Source organism: Phalacrocorax aristotelis, chromosome 17 (assembly GCF_949628215.1).
Source record: "Phalacrocorax aristotelis chromosome 17, bGulAri2.1, whole genome shotgun sequence".
Lineage (NCBI taxonomy): Eukaryota > Metazoa > Chordata > Aves > Suliformes > Phalacrocoracidae > Phalacrocorax > Phalacrocorax aristotelis.
In genome coordinates this window covers 7,779,283-7,797,240 of record NC_134292.1, presented here as the reverse complement: position 1 = coordinate 7,797,240, position 17,958 = coordinate 7,779,283, and the positions used below count along the sequence as shown (strand labels likewise).

Here is a 17,958-nt window from a genome sequence, read left to right as displayed (position 1 = left end):
CCCAAGTTAAGTGCCTTTTCCAAGATTTGAGACATCTTCATGTTTTGCACTCTTTGCAATAGGTACATAGCTGGTTTTCAGGTTAATGAAGAGTGATGGCACATTTAGTGTACTCAGACTTTCCTGACTGCAGAGTTGCCAAAAATGAAGCAGGAGAGATATCTTCCATCTGGCATTCTTCTACAGAAAGCAGCAGTTTAGAAGTAGATGTAGCTGAGAGTTTATTTGCTGAGCTTCAGAGTAGAGTTCATGAGTACACAGAGGAGAAAAAAGGCAAAATTTGTTTGTTTGGGGAGGGAGGCAAATTGATTTTCTTGTGTAAACTTGTAAATAGCGTAGAAAGGAAAGAGAAGTTTCCCAAAAACACATGCTGAAATAAATTAAGTCCAAGCTCTGACTGGAAATCTCCTTGTGAAGTTGTGCAGGGCAAGTGCTCCTTGTGGGGAGCAGATGTTTGCTGAGGTCCTGCAGTCAATGGCTGCAGTTTTCAACTCCTCTCAACCCCCTCCTGCAAGTCTGGGCTATTTCTGCTGAGCAGCACCCCATCTCCTCTTCTTCCTTATTTTTCCTCCCCCGCCCCCCCCGATGAGTTTTCAGATAAGGGCAGAGAAGATAGAAAGGTCCATGGGCCACCAGTCTGCCCCCCTTTTTTTTTTGTTATTGCAGAGTCTCATAGACACATACTCTCCTAGGCATAGCTTTTTTAGTTCATGTGATATTAGATGGCAATCACAAAGCTATGGTTTGTATCTAGGCTGCCACAAAGCTTAGTACTAGACACTTCTTATACTGCAAAATAACATTAATGAACACGGATGGTTTACAGCATTTCTTGTTGCTTTACTACAGTGTAATTTTTTTGACTCATCAGCTGGCCCCAGTTGAAGGCACTGAAAATCCAACAGGGATGAAGTTTGTGCAGGGTGGTTGTGCATTACCAGTTGATAATATTAAGCACAGAAGGTCTGGGAGGTATTTACCCTTCTAATAATGGCACCAAAGCTATTTTTATAACCATGCTTTTATGTCTTTCTGAACCCAACTGCTATGACATACTAAATCCGCTACAGAAATCAGTAGGTTATTGAACGTTTTTCACAGCGAAAGAGCATAAAGTTAATCACACTGAAGCTTTCACAAAGCAGCAGGCTTAGCCTGACCGAAGAGGCAGCGCTCTCTGGATGTGATGGAGCGTAGCCTGACCCGACCCGCAGCCCTCCTGGGGCTGCCAGACCCAGCGCCGCGTGTCCTGAGGCCTCATGGAGCTGAAGTTTCTCGTTACAGACTAGCTGCTGTTTTCCAAGCAGACCTCCTAAGCTTCCAAAGTATTGCTCAATGTACCACGAGCTGAAATTAGCATCCATTCACCTTTCAGGGCTGGACGGCAGGATCGGCACTCAATCGCATATTGTGTTGCAGAGACTTAAATAGCTTTGGCAGTTGTGGTTTTGCTGCTCTGTCAAAACCAAATTAAATATAAATACTGTACAAAATTATTTGTTATTTATAGAATCCTGAGGTCTCTCTGCCACAGAATCTGGGCACGGGGTTTTAAAACATGGTTTTTTTGCTTGGAATGGATTGTGGTCTTTCAATGCATTCATGTGCCTCCCTGGCAGGTATGGCTCTTGGGCAAGATCTCACTTTTGAAACCTGATGCAATATGATAAGGGAGTGGGCTGTTAGTAAAAACCTCACTCGAGTAGCTGTTAATTCACCAAGATTTATTTAGTGATAAAAGAGTTGTTTCAGCAGGATTGTAAAGAGATGCAGAGATAAGGTTCAACTTTGTTTTTGGTAAAATATAGTCTCAGCTTATTTCCCTTTAGCTATTGCCCTTTTTTTGTATGTTAGCAATGAAGGTATTTCTTCTTGATATGCAGGCCAGCTTCCTGTATCAGTAAACTGGAAGCTTATTAAAAAACAGGAGCTGATTCTTAGTAGGGCCTGCTTTTGGTAGTTTCCATAAAAGATGACAGTAGCTGTTTAAATACAGTAGCCAGGGTGACAGAAGAAATAATGTTGCATGCCAGCAAAGAAATAAGCTCCAGAGAAATCAGGCTCAGCTATCCCCTTAAGTGGGTTTCCAAATTGTCACTGCATCAGGCTACGTAATATTCTGAAATAACTGGGGAATAGCTGCTTTTTCTTCAGCATTGAATTAACAAGTAAAATTCTAGCGACTGTTTCCATGCTACTGAAGCCACAAGTCTTCAGTAGGCTTGGTTGTGTTGGACAGCATGGATTCCTTCAGATTCCCTTCGTATTTCTGGTGGTGCTTGTACAGATCTGCTAGGATTTGCCTTTGTAGAAGTTTATTGTTCTATATCTTTTCTAAGACTTTTTTTGTTTGTTTTAAAGTTGGGATTTGCTGAGAAGATTGGGGAAAACTGCAGGTGTTTGTAGCAGTATGCCTTCTCCTTGAAACCTGTTGTCTGTAGGAGCGATGTTACCCAGTGATTTTAATTTGGGCACGCGGAGATAGGATAAAGTAGAGAGTTGTCACAAACAATTGTTGACTGCTAAAGTAACTTTTTATGTTTATGTGCAGTAGAGTGAAAGATAGACGTCCCATATAGACTCCGTCAGCTACCTCATGTTTCCTGCCATGATGGTCTAGGGATGTGCTAATCCTACAGCTAATAAAAAGGAGGGCTTGTATTTCCTCTCCCTCCTGGGCTGTTCAGTTCAATTAACATCTCGTTTTCCCCTTGCTGGAGGCACTGATGTTTCAAATTGTGCTTATAGAAGACTAAAATTTCCTACTGCCTGTAGGCAGGCAATAAAACCGGTGGTTTGGTTGCAGATCCTATCAGGTATAGGATAGGGTATGGAATTGAGGATATGGCCTGCAGCTTCTTAACCCTTTATGCAAGCAGCCCAACAGTAATGTAAAAGCAGAGTCTAATCTGATTACATCAGAAATTTCACACCTGCGGTGCCGCTGTGTCGCTTTGCACACATGCTTGTCTGTGTATGTGGAGATAGAGAGCTGGCCCTTTGGGACAGCACTGTAGTAGTACTTCAAAGTTTAGTGATTTACATAGCCCTCCTGTGATGCCTTGTTTTATTGACTAAGCAATATTAGGAAAGTTTACACTGGTATTGCAGTGTCTTTGTAGGAGATAGTGCTGGCCTGGTTCCTGAAATTCATTTTTCTTTCTCTGCTTGCAGAGGTGTGAGCCCCCAGCATGGTGCACTGGAGTCGTGCAGACTTGTTTAATCTTACCAAACCAAATATCTGCTTTTCAGCATCTGAGCCCGGAGGATACGGTGCTAGTCAGAACAGTGAGAAATGAGGCTTCCTTGCAGAGCAGTTAGCTCATCTCTTAACATGCATGGAGAAGAGCTTACATCACACTCTCACCTGGACTGTTGCCCTTAATCTATGGCACTTGCTAAAGAAGGAAATAAAATCAAGCATGTTTAAGCAAATGCTTTCCATGTTTTGATCTTATTTCTTGTGCTCGGCTCAGATGAGTGTGGGCGGTGGCTTTTGGGCAGGGTATAAGGTTCCTCCCAAACCTACTAGAAAAGAGGGGTTAGCTTTGCAATTCAGACTGAATGTGCAATGAGTCTGTAATCAGAGGTCAAAAATAAAGATGACTATAATTAGTAATGTCCAAAGCAACTGGAAATTGTGTCAGGCAGATCTGAGCCAGCTTCTCTTTTTTTCCATTGCCTAATGAATGAAAGCTGAGGTTACTCTCCGAGGATGAAAGAGGGCTGGGTTTTTCCCATTCAAAACTGGTGCTGTGGGGCAGATGCAAAGTCAAGACTCTCATTTACAACCTTGTTTTTCAGCTATCGAACCTGTAGGCAGGTTGTGAGCAATTAGGCTTTTCCCTAAAGCATCTAAAATAATACGTTTCTGCTTGCCGTCCTTCAGAGTGCCAGTGACGACATTCTGTCACCTTGGCGATGGATAAACAGCTTCAGCAACATCGGGTTATAATCTTTCAGGTCTGAGTTTCAAAGCTGACAGCCATACGACTGAAACCCAAGTCTAGCAAAGGTTTTTCAACGTGGAAAGGGTCTAAAAGTGCTTCAGTAAAATGAGAGGAGGAGAGGAAGAGCTTAAGCGGAGCTCAGTGACAAAGCTTTTTGGTTGGCCGTAGCAGCAGAGTGAATGAAATGAATTGCTTTGGCTCACATGCTCCCTACAGCCTGAAGTGACTCAGGTAATGCACACGCATGCTTGTGCCTTCAAGGCTTTATTTTTAGATGTCTGAATCACTGTCATGACTGTATCCTCACAAAGCCACTAGATGAGTGGGGATGCCCAAGGACCCCATATTAAGTCATGTTTGGTGAACAGAGATTCAACGGATTCCCTAACAACCATTGTAATTTCTGTGCTCAGAGCTCTTTGCTGAAGTAATGCAGAGGCTATACCTTGTAGCTGGATTATTTTTTTCCATTTAAATTAAATGCTTAGTTAAAAACCTTGGTGGTTTTTATGTGTAGAGCAGGGTGCACGTGGACCACAGCAGTCACGTTGATGTTGGAGTCTATTTGACTCTTGTTGTTTCAGTGCTGCTGGCACAGGGGGAGTTACAAGTCATGTTACCAGTGTTGTAATCCCATTAGTTCTCTCAGGCTAGCCGGGCTGTGCAAAATCAGTACTTAAATGGGAAATTACCAGAGACTCACCAGATGCCACACAAAGGTTTGCTAGTAATTTGGTAAACAGCAACATTTCTGCTTGTGAGTTGATACGGGACCAGTCTGCTGGAGTGGCTTTCTTTCAGATAAAACAGCAAAAGCCCTGTCTGCTGCATATCGATAAATTACAGTATCTTTTTCAAAAAGAAATCTCAAAGCCAGCTTTGGTCTGCTGGAGGAAACCGAACTTTTGTAGCAAAGTTCTACTCCCTTATATCCCTCTTTGTTCAATTAATTGTACCTTTTTCATTCCGTCCGTCTGTCGGCCCCCCCCCCTGTAAATTGGTTGGGTGGCATTGCCGCAGTTTTCAGCAGCTAAAGGCTTCCTGGTTTATGTGTCTGCATACAAGGAGATTTCTCTCATCTGAAATATTTCACGCTTAGAGAGGACTAGGAGGGAACCTGGTCAGCTGCCCTGAGCTTGCTGCTTGGTCTGGTGCATCTTCTCTTCCTCACAGCCTGAAGACTTGCTTCCAAATACGAAGCTGGAAGGAAGAAGAGCTGTAGTACTAATGCACCATAAAATTAATGTTGTTGACTGACAATCCTTTTTGCTGCAGTCGGGAGACGTGGCTGAATTGATAAGTTGCCCTCTGTGCCTCCCAATTCCCTCGCAAACACTGTGAGCTCTTTCCACATGAGGTTGCTGCAGCTGGAGATGCTTCATTCATGGTTGCTTAGAAAGAAGAAAAAAAATCAAAATAAAAATGTGCTCTCTGACAAATAAAAATGTTTTGCTTCCTCTGGAGGCCCCAGAGGGCGGCATAAAAAAATAATGAAGCCTGTGAGTCAGTGAGCATTGCCTGGCCAGCTGAGAGGGAACTGAGCCTCCCTTTTCCATAGAAGTTTGTGTGCTGTCATTGCACATCACTAATGCTTGCGGGTTTATGCTCATTCACTGTAATGTTGCCAAAAAAGAAAAAGGGCAGTTGGTCTTTCCGCTCCCAAAAGCTGGCTGCTTCGAAGGTGACGTGATGTTAAAGGAAAAGTTTCTTTAGCACTCAAGAATGATTGTGTGATTCTTGAGCTGCCCTTCCTCCACCGTTTTCCTCTAAAACCTGGCGGCTATCCTAGCAATCGGATTCCCCGGAGAGGGACTTGGAGCGGCTTACAAACAGCTCCACCTAAGGTACAAAGGTTAGGGTGGGCAAACTTCCTGATTGACACTGGACCCTCCCTTTTTTTTTTTTTTTTTTTCCTTTCCCTTCTGGATCCTCTGCTGGGTCTTTTTTGGTTTCTGAATAAATTCTCGTTGCTTCAATCTCTGGGGGTAATGGCAAAGTTGAGAAAAGTAAACTCGCGGAGATAGAAGTGGTAGGTCTGAGGCTTCTGTAGCACCCATGATGCAGCAGTGATCTGCTCGAAGTTTAAAAAGAATATTTTAATTCTGTTCTGTCTTTTCTGTATTCAGGATCCCAGTTCATCCTTTTGAGAACATACAGCATCGGACAAGTGCTGCATATTAGCATTTTTAGTCTTCTAAACATCCCCAGACTTCGGGAGAAAGAGGGCGTGAAATGTAGCAGAAGGCTGTTTGCTGCCTAATGCAAGAGCTGAGTTACATTGCGGGTGTGAAAGGGCTGAGAACGTATCTGGGGTTCTCCTCATCTGTTTCTTCAACCCTCCTTGAGAGCCTGGTGCTTCCTCTCCATCCTCATAGCTACACACTGGCAGGCTTGAACGTTTTGTTGCAAGAAAGACAGAGGCCCTCCACTACAGAATTATTAAAAATTATTTTTAGAAGTGCCCCTGCGGTAGCTTTCTGTTGCCTACAGCCCACTGGTGAGCTTCACCTCGTGCCTCCTGTGTCAGCTCTGCCAGCTCTTCTGCGGAGGAACTCAGCTGTTGGGAGAGGCTGTTTGAGTTCCAGGTTAGAGCAACATTTCTGCAAAGCTCAAAGGCTTTGATTTTCTGTCAATCGCTGTTATTTTAATGTTTGCATTACAGGAAAGCCCAAAAGCTTTAGCTGGGGCAAAGGCCCCACAGATCTGTGTGTACTTAAAGGTATGTAGTAGATAACAGCAGATAACAGCCCGTGCCTTAAGGCAAAGGGAGAGGGTGGAAGGAAGATGGTTGGGAATTCTAGTAATAGACATATAAAATTTTGAAAGATCTGTCCTTTGCAGCTGCTTCATGTTTATTGTGGGAGGTTCTTATGTACCCGTCTGCCTGTCCTGAATCACCTGTTCTCCTGTGTTTCTAACAGCAGAATTGGGTCTAGAGGAGCCAGAGCTGTAGCCCCAGCCACGTAGCCTCTCGCTGGGTAGCACACGGCAGCACCAAACAGACAGACTCAGCAGAAAGGTCATTTTGAACTATAGCTCGTTATTTTTTCCTTTTGCTTCGGAACTCTTAAAGTCCTTGTCAGCTAGGGTTTAGCTGAAGCCTTGCAACTTGCCTTTTGTCTTCCACAAATGATGGAGCTGAGCCCAAGGGAACAAATGCTGTTTTAATGGGCATCGTTGTGTAACTCATTACATAAGTCACCTCTGCCTTCAAAGGACTCGTGGCATAAGTGGCAGGATCGGTTGATTAAAAATGTGCACAATAGCTTCATTATGACATGGGGAGAGATGTCCGCTGTTATTTTTAATCTGATGGCTTTTAAATATGTGCATCCAGCAGACACCCGAATGGCCTTTGAAAAGGGAACCATTTGTGGAATAAGATTTTTAGACTCTACTTCGTTCTTTCTAACGAGCTGCAAGAGTCACTTCAAGCTGGAAAATGAACGATAAGCCTTTTTTTAAGGCTTTGTTTCCTCTAAAGCTGCAGGGTTTTGGTGTGTGAACACATGGAGTGAGAGAATCTGGAGGGTTTAAGTTGTCAGGTGAAGGAAAGAAAAGCTACTGTATACTAAAGTTTGGGTTTTTTATTTAAAAGAAGTCTATTTCCAATTTGTTTGGTATGATCCAAGCACTAGCCAAGTTGAACAGTTAAATTGCCATCCCTGCTGCAGGAGCCTGCCTGCCATTGAGCTGTGCCATAGTGACAGAAACATGACCAGGAGGTCCAGAAGCAGACGGGGGGTTATTTCTCATCTCTGAAGCCTCCCATGTGCTGGTTGTGCGTGGCCGGCGCACGAGGCAGCCAGCGAGGAGGGCCCAGCAGCTGGGGAGTCTGCTGTGACTGAGCTGTAAAAGGTTGAACTTTCACTTTGACTTTAAAGTAAATAATTTGCTGCTGGGTTAGGTTGGTGGACTTCACAGCCATTAGTGTGTTTCAGCTTAATTTCTGGCGTTTATCTGAACCCAAGTGGAAAGTGACCATTTGACTATGGCAGAGGTGGACATTGGGTTTTGACTTGCTGGCTTTTTCCTAAGCAGCCTAGTTTTTTCACCCACAAGCCCATAAGCTGATTTATCTGCCTTCCCTTGTGCCTCTTAATCCGCTGTCGTTTAAAATCGGCAGTTCTTTCCTCACCAGATTTAGCTTTCTTTCAGCAAACTGGCAGGCAGCACTGCTTTGCTGGAGCTGGCGGGGATGAAGCAGCTCCCGGCTGGCCACGGCCTCCCTGGCCCAGGGGGCTCGAGGGGTGCCGAAAAAACCCTCCAGCCACACCTGGCAGCGGGGCTGCTCAGAGCAGGCGCATGACGTGAGCTTTCTCGTGTTGTGTGTGTGGTCGGACCCCAGACGCGTGCCGGCCGGGGGGAGACGAGCCGGAGAGCTGAGCAGGGCCGTGACTCAACAGCTGGAGCGCGTTCAAGCACAATGGAGTGGGAGCCTCATTAATAGGGGGATGGAATTAGCAATGAAGCGAGTGACGTATTAAAACCTCCGGTCAGAAATCAAGAAACTCAAATCCATAGCAAAGTAATTTTGAAGGGATTTTTTTTCCAGTTATGTGCAGCAACAGAGCATCCAGACATAAAATACAAGGGGATGGAAAGGCGGCAGTTCCTTTGAGACAGAAACACTTCGATACAACAGTATTGGTTTTTTCTCCCCGTCCAGTTGAAATCACTCCAACGAGTTTATTACCCTCTTCTCCTATTCATCTTAGAAATATTTGGGCACTGCATAGAAGTAAGTATGGGGTAGCCTCCTGCAGACCAGGAAGGAGAAAGAGAAGTTCAGAAAGCTGGTGCTGAGACTCCAGTTAAACACTGCCGGTTATTCATCAGTAAGAGGCGAGGGTAATATGATAGAACAGTTTCCAGCGGGCAGACTACCAAGCTCAGGAGCAACCTCAATGCTGCATTAAGGGGTTTGGTTACTGTAGACAGGCAGGAAGGAGCAGAGGGACAGGAGAAGTGTTTTGAGCCCTGCTGTGGTTCTGTTTTCTCCTTGTCTCGGTATGTTATCAAATTATTTGATCTGTAAAGGCCTGCTGTGCTGTTTGAACTTTTTAACTGGACAGACATAGGTCTTGTTGGATATTTAAATTAGGATATACTGTAAAGAAAGTGACTTTCTCAAAGCAGACCAGTGCTCTGGTAACCAGTCTACGAAGTCTCGCTCAGCTGTGCTTTTTGCAGGTGAGTTGCATCTTCATCTGTAAAAGCTTAGGTAACTTACACCTTTGAGGGAAAATACCTTCCTATTGAAGCATAACTTCTCTTTTATACCACTTGATCCAGATTCATTAAAGTGCAAATTCTGTTTATAACACTTGAATGATATATCTGCTTGAAAACCATAGAGCCCGTCGTGCTGAATAATGCCTGTTGGCATTCACTGAATATAATCACAGTAGCTCCACTGCTTGATTCATGAATATGGGGAGAGAGAGGAGGGCCTGCAGCTCGATGGAGATGCTGTGCTGGAGTCACTGACCCACCCTCTGCTCTGTTTAGACTAGTTGCTTCACCTCTGTGCCTGCTTCCCATCTGCAGAGTAAGGTTAAGACCTAACTGTTTAAGGAAGAGGAAGATATGTTTGTGATGTGCTTGGAACAAGAAAAAGAGCTATTTTAAGTGCTAAGTGTAATTGAGTGTAAGAGAATATTGGTTTGTGACTCATTTGTTTAACTGCAAATGCATCAGAAACTTATGAGCAGATGAGATCTGGAAAATGCTTGTTGTAGATGGAAAGACTGGTAGTAAAAAGCTGCATTAATTTGTGATCTTCAAAGTAGGACTTAGCAGGGCTGTTCAAACAACGTTTATTATTTTTGCAAATGTCAGCTGGTTTACTTCATTAGTACTATTTTAAGAAGTTCCTATTCTCCAGCCACTTGCTCCTGTCCTCGCTTTGTAGGTCTGTGTCCCCTCGGAGCACAGCATGCAAATGATTCAGTGGTTGAAGCAACAGAAGGGTAAAGAGAGCGAAGGGCAATGGTTAGGCTGCTGGTGGTGGTGAAGGGAGTCTGCTGTCAGCAGAAGAGAAACTTTCTCTGCTGACATCTCCTTTTAGAGGTTCCAGACCATGCACACACATTGGTTCAGCTGTTCGTGTGCTTGCCCCATAAGGTGGGTAGAGATGTGTGGTGGGAAGGAGAAAAGGGAATTGTAGTCTTCTGAAATCTTTCTCTCTTCCAAATTTCTTGTCCCTACAAGGCAAAATTATCACCGTAACTAACCAGGGTTTTTGTAGGTAATGAACATTTTCTTACTTAGACTAGCAGTTCAGATCTCACTGCAGCCTGTGGAGGAGGCGGACACAATTTATTGCTGCTACCGTTATTTCCCTGTAGATTAATAATTGTAATTGTTTGCCCATTCTTGGAAAAAAAATAAATTCAGACCCATGACTTCTCTTGGCAGGCTTGCAGACACCTGCATATACAGAAATTCTCATATGGTGTATGAAATAAATATGAATTATTTGGGGGGGAGTGCAAGATCGTTATCACAGCAGCCAGGAGCTGTTTTCAGTGGTGACCTTCAGCACCCTGTGGAGCCAGAGAGGTTTTAAAGGTTTGGAGATCCCCTTGTGGATGTAAAACAATGACGTAAATTGTTGCTAAGTTAGGGTGCCAGCTGCTCTAAGTGATTCTTCAGAGGCCAACTGATATGTCTGGATTTATCTGCAGTGACCAAGGTTTTTAACTCGTCCCTCCTCAGTGCATTAAACAGGAGTTTATGATACAAAGAAAACTTTGAAAAACATTTACTCCTGTAAATGGAGAGCAGTTCTGCAGCCAGACTAGCTTAGAATCGGTGCTGATGTACCTTCAATTAATAGGGTCCCTGTAAAATTTTGATCTAGAGGACATAACTAACCAGAGTTGTGGCTCTGGTGAAGGTGTTAGTAGCAGGGTTTTAACATGCTACCAGGAAACCAAGTTTAAAGGGAGACAGCCCTTACCGGGAGGCAAGCACTGGTTCCTTCCCTTGAGTTGTGGTTAGGTAATTTCTGAGTATGAGGAGCAGTGTTTGCACTGCAGTGTGGTATTTAGCTTCTGGGTGCTAGATTTGACTCAGCAGCCTTTTCTGTTTGCAGTCTGCATGCTAACAAGGTGGTGCAGTGGTGCATGCATGGGACTGTGTCGTTTTGACTCATTACAGCCAGTGCAGTCAATTCCCAAATAATCTAAAAGAAAAATTAAACATACAGCAAAACTGCTTACTTTTCTTGATAATGTAGTTAAAGACAAGTTCAGTATCTTCTGCCGAATTATCTGGGTCACTGGAGAGCAATTCAGACCTTCATTTATTAGTGTTCTTTGCTCAAAATACATTCTAAATTGCTCTCTAAAATGCAGCTCAGTTTTATTTAGCTTCATGGCTAAACAGATAAAAATACATTTTAACAGTAAGTCTGCATATGGCATGATTGCAAACCTTTAAGACTTCTGCTTTTAGATATTTAAAAAAAATGAAAATACCATTTTTAAAAGGGTTGAGCAGTTCTGTAATTAAGCTTCTTCAAGGGTGCCCCAGTATTGAAGTGGTTCCTCTGTTCTCTGGTTTGTGTGGTGCATTTGAGTGAAACCGATTGTGAATGACGAGGGCTGGCATTTTTGTTCAGGTTACCCATGGAGCCATGTTCAAAGGTGATGCTACCAAGTGGGTAGAGGTAGGGATGAGCAGCTTGGGAAGGGCATTACATCGGACGGTGTTTTCCTTTCCTGAAGCAGCCAGAAGTCCTGGGTATGGAGCAGAACCCTGCCTGCACACCCACGGTGGCTGCTGACCCCCAGCCAAGACACGGGCAGGAGCTCTGCTCTGCCAGAGGTCTGTGAACAAGTCACTTCATCCCCTTGACTCAGTTGCTCATCTGCAAAAGAGGGATGACAATTACCTCCTTTGTAAAGTACTTTGGGATCTGCTGGAGATAAGTGCTTTTAAGAGAGGTGTTTTTCCTGTTCTCTTCAAGGCACAGAGCCGTAATAATCCCACGGTTCCTGCCTTTGCACTGCAGAGTTGCTGCCTCCGAAGGGAAGCAGGAAATGATTGTGATGTTGCAGTTGGAAACATAATAGAGAGCCACTTTTTTTTTTTATCCTGTTATACTCAATAAATTTATACGGTTGCAATGTTTTTCATAGCCTGGTCTTCCAGATAATGCTGTAACACAACTTCCCTCGTTTCAACAAATTTACCCTTATCCAGTAACGCATTTCTGTGTCTTTCTAGATTCTGAGCGTTCCCATCTCTCCTCGTTCACTATGAAGTTGAAGGGCAAGTTTCATTCACCAAAAATAAAGAGAACCCCTTCAAAGAAAGGAAAGCAAGCTGATCTGACAGTGAAAACACCAGAGAAGTCAGCAAACAAAGTAAGCAGACAAAGGACATGTTCTGTAGTCTTGCTGTTTTCTTGCTTGCTGGTACGCAGTTTATCAAAATTTGTAGCCCTGCTTTCGGTGCGTGACGGTGTCCTCTGCAGATTTTTCAGGTATTCTCAGGGTTACTTTCTGGTTAGTTATGAACTGTGCTGTGTAGTATAAAATAAGAGCAACAAAGGCATGTACTTCCCTTTGGAGAGCCAGATGAGAGCTCCTTCCATAAGCATTTAAATATCTCATTGTGGAATGTAGTTTATGGCCTGACACATCCTCCCCACATGCACACCCTATGGTTATGCTTACAGCTTCCAAATAACTGCCTGGTTTTGGGGTGTGATCCTTTTAAAAACCCCAAAACCCAAGCGAGCAAATCCTTGAAGCTGGTCCAAAGATGTGCTCAATCTCTGATGGCATCAGCAGGGAGAGTCAAACAGATGCGTTCAAGCAGCTGCTGATTCCAGCACACTGTTCCTCAGACCCAACTTACTTCAAGTCCTCCAAGAGCTGAGGTCACCACTCTTTCCCAGTACAAACCTATCAAAGTGTTATCTCCTCTGCTGTTGTGACCTGATTATGTAGACCGGAGACTATCTCTGTAACAGTACTGTTGCAGTCAGTTCTCAAGTACAAATCTAAGCCAAAAGTTAAGAACAGTGGAGGTTATGTTTGATAATTCAGAATCTTTCCCAGTTGTCGAAAGTCTCAGCCAATGTGCAGCGCCAGACATGCAAACTTATTTAGATTATCTCTGCTGAGGGTTGTTGTGGTGTTACTGAGAGCAGTCAGCAAGATACAGTTATCTTATGCTGTGTGATGTGCTTAACACCCAGAGAAGTCGCTGCAGGGCTTCCTAGCCCTGTTCTGCACCATCAGGTGGAAGATGATGATTTCCCAGGCTGTAGGGCTTTTTTCCTCAGGAGGCTACAGATACGCTTTCTAGGGAGCCGAGCACCTTGTATGGCTGACTGCTACTAAAAAAGAAAAATTAAAAAAAATCTGGGAGTACTCCTTGAAGGCTTTTAATTCCAGCGATGTTTCAGGGTGGCATATTGAGATAATTTAGAGGCCGTCCTTTAAATTGATATGTGACCACATAATAAATAAACTAGAAAATGAAGAGCCCTTTCCAAAATGCTGTTCTATAGCAAATATAAATTAACATGGTAGTAATAGGTGAAGTTTTTGCTTTTGCCTTTCTTTTTTCTAAAAAACAATGCAAGAGAATTTACTGATAAGGCATGCTGAACATGTAAAACCTTCTTTTATGTACAGATTGGTTTTTTTTAATTGGGAAACAAAACAATAATTTTTATTATCGTGCATGATTACTTAAGCTGTATACATTTTTATACTGTGAAATATTGTTGGTCTCTGGCTCCTTGCTTATCTATTTCAATAGCTACTGTCCAACTATCCAATTATTTGGATGTAGTCAGCTCATTAGCTGTGTGGGGAGGGAGTGGAGAAGAGAATATGTCTGGATTGTCACCAGGTTCTCGCACTGGAATACGGACATCAGTTGACAAACAGGAGACTTTCTGTCAGAAGACACACTTGATAAACCAAATATGATCCCTTCCTCCCTCTTAAGTACAGAAGATACTATTTTTATACTCCTGAAGTAGATAATCACTGTAGAGCAGAAATAGCAATACCAAAAATTAATGTAAAACCACTACATATAATCTGAAGGTTATGCTTGACCCTTGCAGACATCATCTTCTCCTCTTCCCCTTTATACCTACATGTGGGCAATGTAGGGGAGGTTTTTTTTTCAGAGCCTCTTTTTGTCCCCTGGACCCTGTCTTTGATTTTTATCATAGGACATATTGTAGGAACAGTAGTGTCCTTCAATACTATATGCAAAGTTATAATAGGTTTTTCACTGCCAAAATGCAGAATAAAAAGGGACTGTTCCAGCTTTTGTAATCAGCTGTGATCTGTACAGCCTGCTGTAACCCTTTCTGGGTCAGCTGTATGTCATACATGATGCATTTGTAACGATTATTTAAGGGAAAAATTCAAAAATCATGCAAAAATACCTGTATGTGTCAGGTAGGCAGGGGAGTGGTGAGGAGGTGCTGTTTTGCCCGAATGTTAAGTTTCTCTCATTTAATGCCCGCAAGGGAAGGCGTGAATCAAGTGGTCCTGCCACTCCAGCAGCTCCCACAGTCACCGATCTGCTCACTGGCTGGGGTAAGGTCACTTCTGTTGAGAAACAGTCTTGTGAGATGCAGAGACTGGAATGTATTAATATCCATCCATCCCACCAGGTTATTATTCCTTTCTCTAGATTTATTACTGTTGTTCTCAGGCCTCTGTGGGAAAAGAACTGAACAGCAGAACTTCAGCCTTGTAGCAACAACTGACGTTTATATATCTGAGCTCTGTAGCAGAACCTGCGATCCTGTGTAGGATGTATACGCTTTCTTTGGGCACGTTTGTGTGCATGTGTGTACACACACATATATGATACATTTGGACCTCAGAAACTGATTCATTAAAAGTGCTCTTATGGGACTGCTACTCTCAAAGAGCTGACAGGGAAGTTGCAAATAAAGGGCTGTGTCCCAGGTAGTATCTGGTGGCTGGATTTGCATACCTTGATGTGCTCAGCAAAGGATTTGTGTTTCCACTTGTCATTCCAAGCCCTGAACTCCCAGAGTCTAGCCCATCCCTCCTCTGCACCAGGAGAGTGTTTAAGCTATTAAGTCGCAAGCCTTTCTGCAGGAAACAGTTGTTGAATGAAATACACAAACAGCCATCAGAGCAGGAACTGCAATCGACATTTTTTCACTTCTGTTTGAGAGCTCTGACCACTGGGCCATAGTCGTACTCACTCGGGGAATATACATACTCTCTCATCCCTAAAATGTGTGATCATTTCATACGAAGTGCAAAACCTTCATGGGAGGGACTGCACCTCTCCATAACCTGGAATAAACTGTGCAGTGGTGAGGGCACATGCTTCAACAATGGGAAATGTCATTTTTGGCATCAGCGAGTTGCCGGGATGCTCCTCAGCAAGGGCCTTCGGGGTGCTGTGGGCTGCAGAGCAGAACTTGAGGTGCCTGGCAAGCAATATGGTTGAACAGTGGAGGCAGCAGTGGAGTTCAGGCACTTCCCAGTTGAGGTGGAAAATGACAGGGTGGTTTGCAGATCTTGGATTGGGACTTCTAAAGTTGGAGCTAGATGGGAGTTGGGATTCTAATCCTTTTATGCAACTGGCCCCAAATTACTAACCAGTGCTGCCTATAAATTGTTCTTCCTAAAATCTTTTGGGCTGCTGGCCTGATTTTGCAGAAAAGCAGCAGTTTAACAGCTGACGAGAGTATAGGGAGCACATAATGCCCTTAGGTCATTAATTCTTGAAGCTGAATTTACTGAGGAGATAATGGATGAAACCTGACTCTGCTAAGCTCTCTGCGCCTTTTCTAGCAGTGTTCAGTAGTTAATTTAAATCTCACTTAGGAGCTACTTGTGGCATTAAAAGTCCTCCAGGCATACTCTGGTAAACTTTAAAAAAATATCCCGGTCCAGAGCGCCATTAAGATATCATGTATCACTTCTGAATTTCCTCTTCTACTGTTGGTGGTGGCACGGAAGTTGGTGACCACAACTCAGATTTATTCCAATTAATTGTTCCCTTCTGCAGTATTCATTCACCGATGCCAAAACTTAGCTTTCACAGTCTGTCCCCGTGGGAAGTGTGTGAGTTCCCTTGTTGCAGCAGCCTCACAAAATGACTTGGGTTGGAGGCTGATCAGAATGGAGTTTTTTATTCAGGAATAGAGAAACAAGACTATTGTCCACTTCCATGCAAGTAGGCATATTGGAGTCAGCAGAGTTACTCAGAATAACTGTGAACACCACATATGTCATTGAAACTATCAGGGACGGGCACAAAAATGGAGGCATCTTGTTTGGATTGTTCTGGAGCCTGGAAATTCTTGTGATTGTGGTTTGCTTTTTTCTCTTTCCCTTTGGCTGATCCACTGCATTTACTGATTGAAGAGACTTTTTGACAGTGAGATGTGCTTAAGGTAAAAGGATTTTGATCGCATCAGAGGGACAACTATTTAAAACCTGTAATTGTTGCTTCATTTCTTGCATTATCATTAGTATCTGCACTTGGTATACTTTTTTTTTCTTTCACCCTCCCAGATTGGCTTGTTGGTTTCAAAGCAGTGCCCTTCACGTCATCAGTAGCGTTAATCTTGGCCTAAAACTGATCAAGATTAGCCTTGTTTGGAATGCACGTAATTCGGAAAGTTCAAGTGTGGGTGCAATTTTTCACTGACTATTCTTTTGAAAGAGTAGTAATTAAATTTAAAAGTGTTTGTGGTAGAAGGGGTTTTCTCCAGCCCTCATGGAATGTACCTCATTCAGTGTCGCTGTACTTCGGGTAAGTTAAAGTAACCTTGCCCTTAAAAAAACTAAGGTTTTAACATATCTCTCCTTTTTTTCCTCCTCTTTAGAATGTATCATGGCTAGAGGAGAAGGAGAAGGAGGTCGTCAGTGCATTGCGCTACTTTAAGACTATTGTGGACAAAATGGCAATTGATAAGAAAGTATTAGAGATGCTGCCAGGCTCAGCAAGTAAAGTGCTGGAAGCCATCCTGCCCTTGGTGCAAACCGATCCACGCATCCAGCAAAGGTAAGTTTCCTTCTTGGGTTTTGGGACTATGACAGACCAGCTTCTTCCCTTCTTGTGTCTGAAGAATCACATCGCACAGGAGACAGGGAATGATGCAGTGGCTAATGAAGTGACTGCTATTTTTACTAATTATGTGGTAGTTTTCAAACATAATTTAAAAGCAGATTCCCCGCTGCGAAGAAGCCTGTGCTGTGGAAAGATAAAGCAAATCAGAATGGTTTCAGAGAGGAGGAGGGGCTGATTCTTAGCATAAACTTGGAAATTCATCGTCTGCTAGCAGGAGATTCTCCTCAGATGCTACACTGTTTTCTGCCGTTCATGATGGTATCCCAAAAGCTAACAAATCCAATAGCTTTCACCTGAAAGAGAGTTCATCTTCAGAGTAATCCCTCTCTGTGTTCAGTTTATCCACCCTGATACTACAGAAGACTGAGCTTGCGCTCTTAACCGCTGGTTTTGATTTTACTGGATCAGGTACAGAACAGGACTAAACAGATGTACTTCAGTAGATTAACCAGTCCAAGTTCATTCCTGTGTGCTCTCAACAGATTATTTGTTTTATATTTTAACAGATTATGTGTATTATGTTTTAACCAGCTAGCCAGGGGTTTTGAAGCCAGAAAAGAGGCAGAAATTTGCCACAGCAAAGGTCAGCATGGATTAAAAGAATTTGTGGAGTAGCCAAGCCATAGAGATATAGCTGTGGTTCATCCCATAGATGCTGGCACAATTGATGTACACAAAACAAGCAAACATCATTGAATAATACAGAAAGAGCAAAACTAGCACAGATAGCGAAAAGCACAAAACTAGGCAGAGAAAAACAGGTGTTTGGTTCCTGAAATCCAGCTAGTTTTTTGTGCTGTTCCTGTTTGTTTTCCCGTTAAGTATCTCCAAAATTTTTGTTTCAAGGTGCTTATTTCAGTTTTAGTGCAAGAAAGGTTTATAGTGTGCTTGAGACAGCAGT

The 17,958-nt window shown here is 43.2% G+C and overlaps 1 protein-coding gene across 5 annotated transcripts in view; it reads left to right on the top strand.

The window, feature by feature from the left end:
- RAPGEF1 (Rap guanine nucleotide exchange factor 1) overlaps positions 1 to 17,958 on the top strand; it is a 90,087-nt gene that overhangs the window by 22,189 nt on the left and 49,940 nt on the right. For 4 of the 5 annotated variants that reach the window (XM_075112613.1, XM_075112611.1, XM_075112610.1 and 1 more), the window contains 2 exons: positions 12,186 to 12,325; positions 16,813 to 16,991. In XM_075112613.1, coding sequence (XP_074968714.1) covers positions 12,186 to 12,325; positions 16,813 to 16,991 — 319 coding nt within the window. The remainder of the gene's footprint in view (positions 1 to 12,185; positions 12,326 to 16,812; positions 16,992 to 17,958) is intronic. The other variant, XM_075112612.1, reaches the window with a different exon arrangement.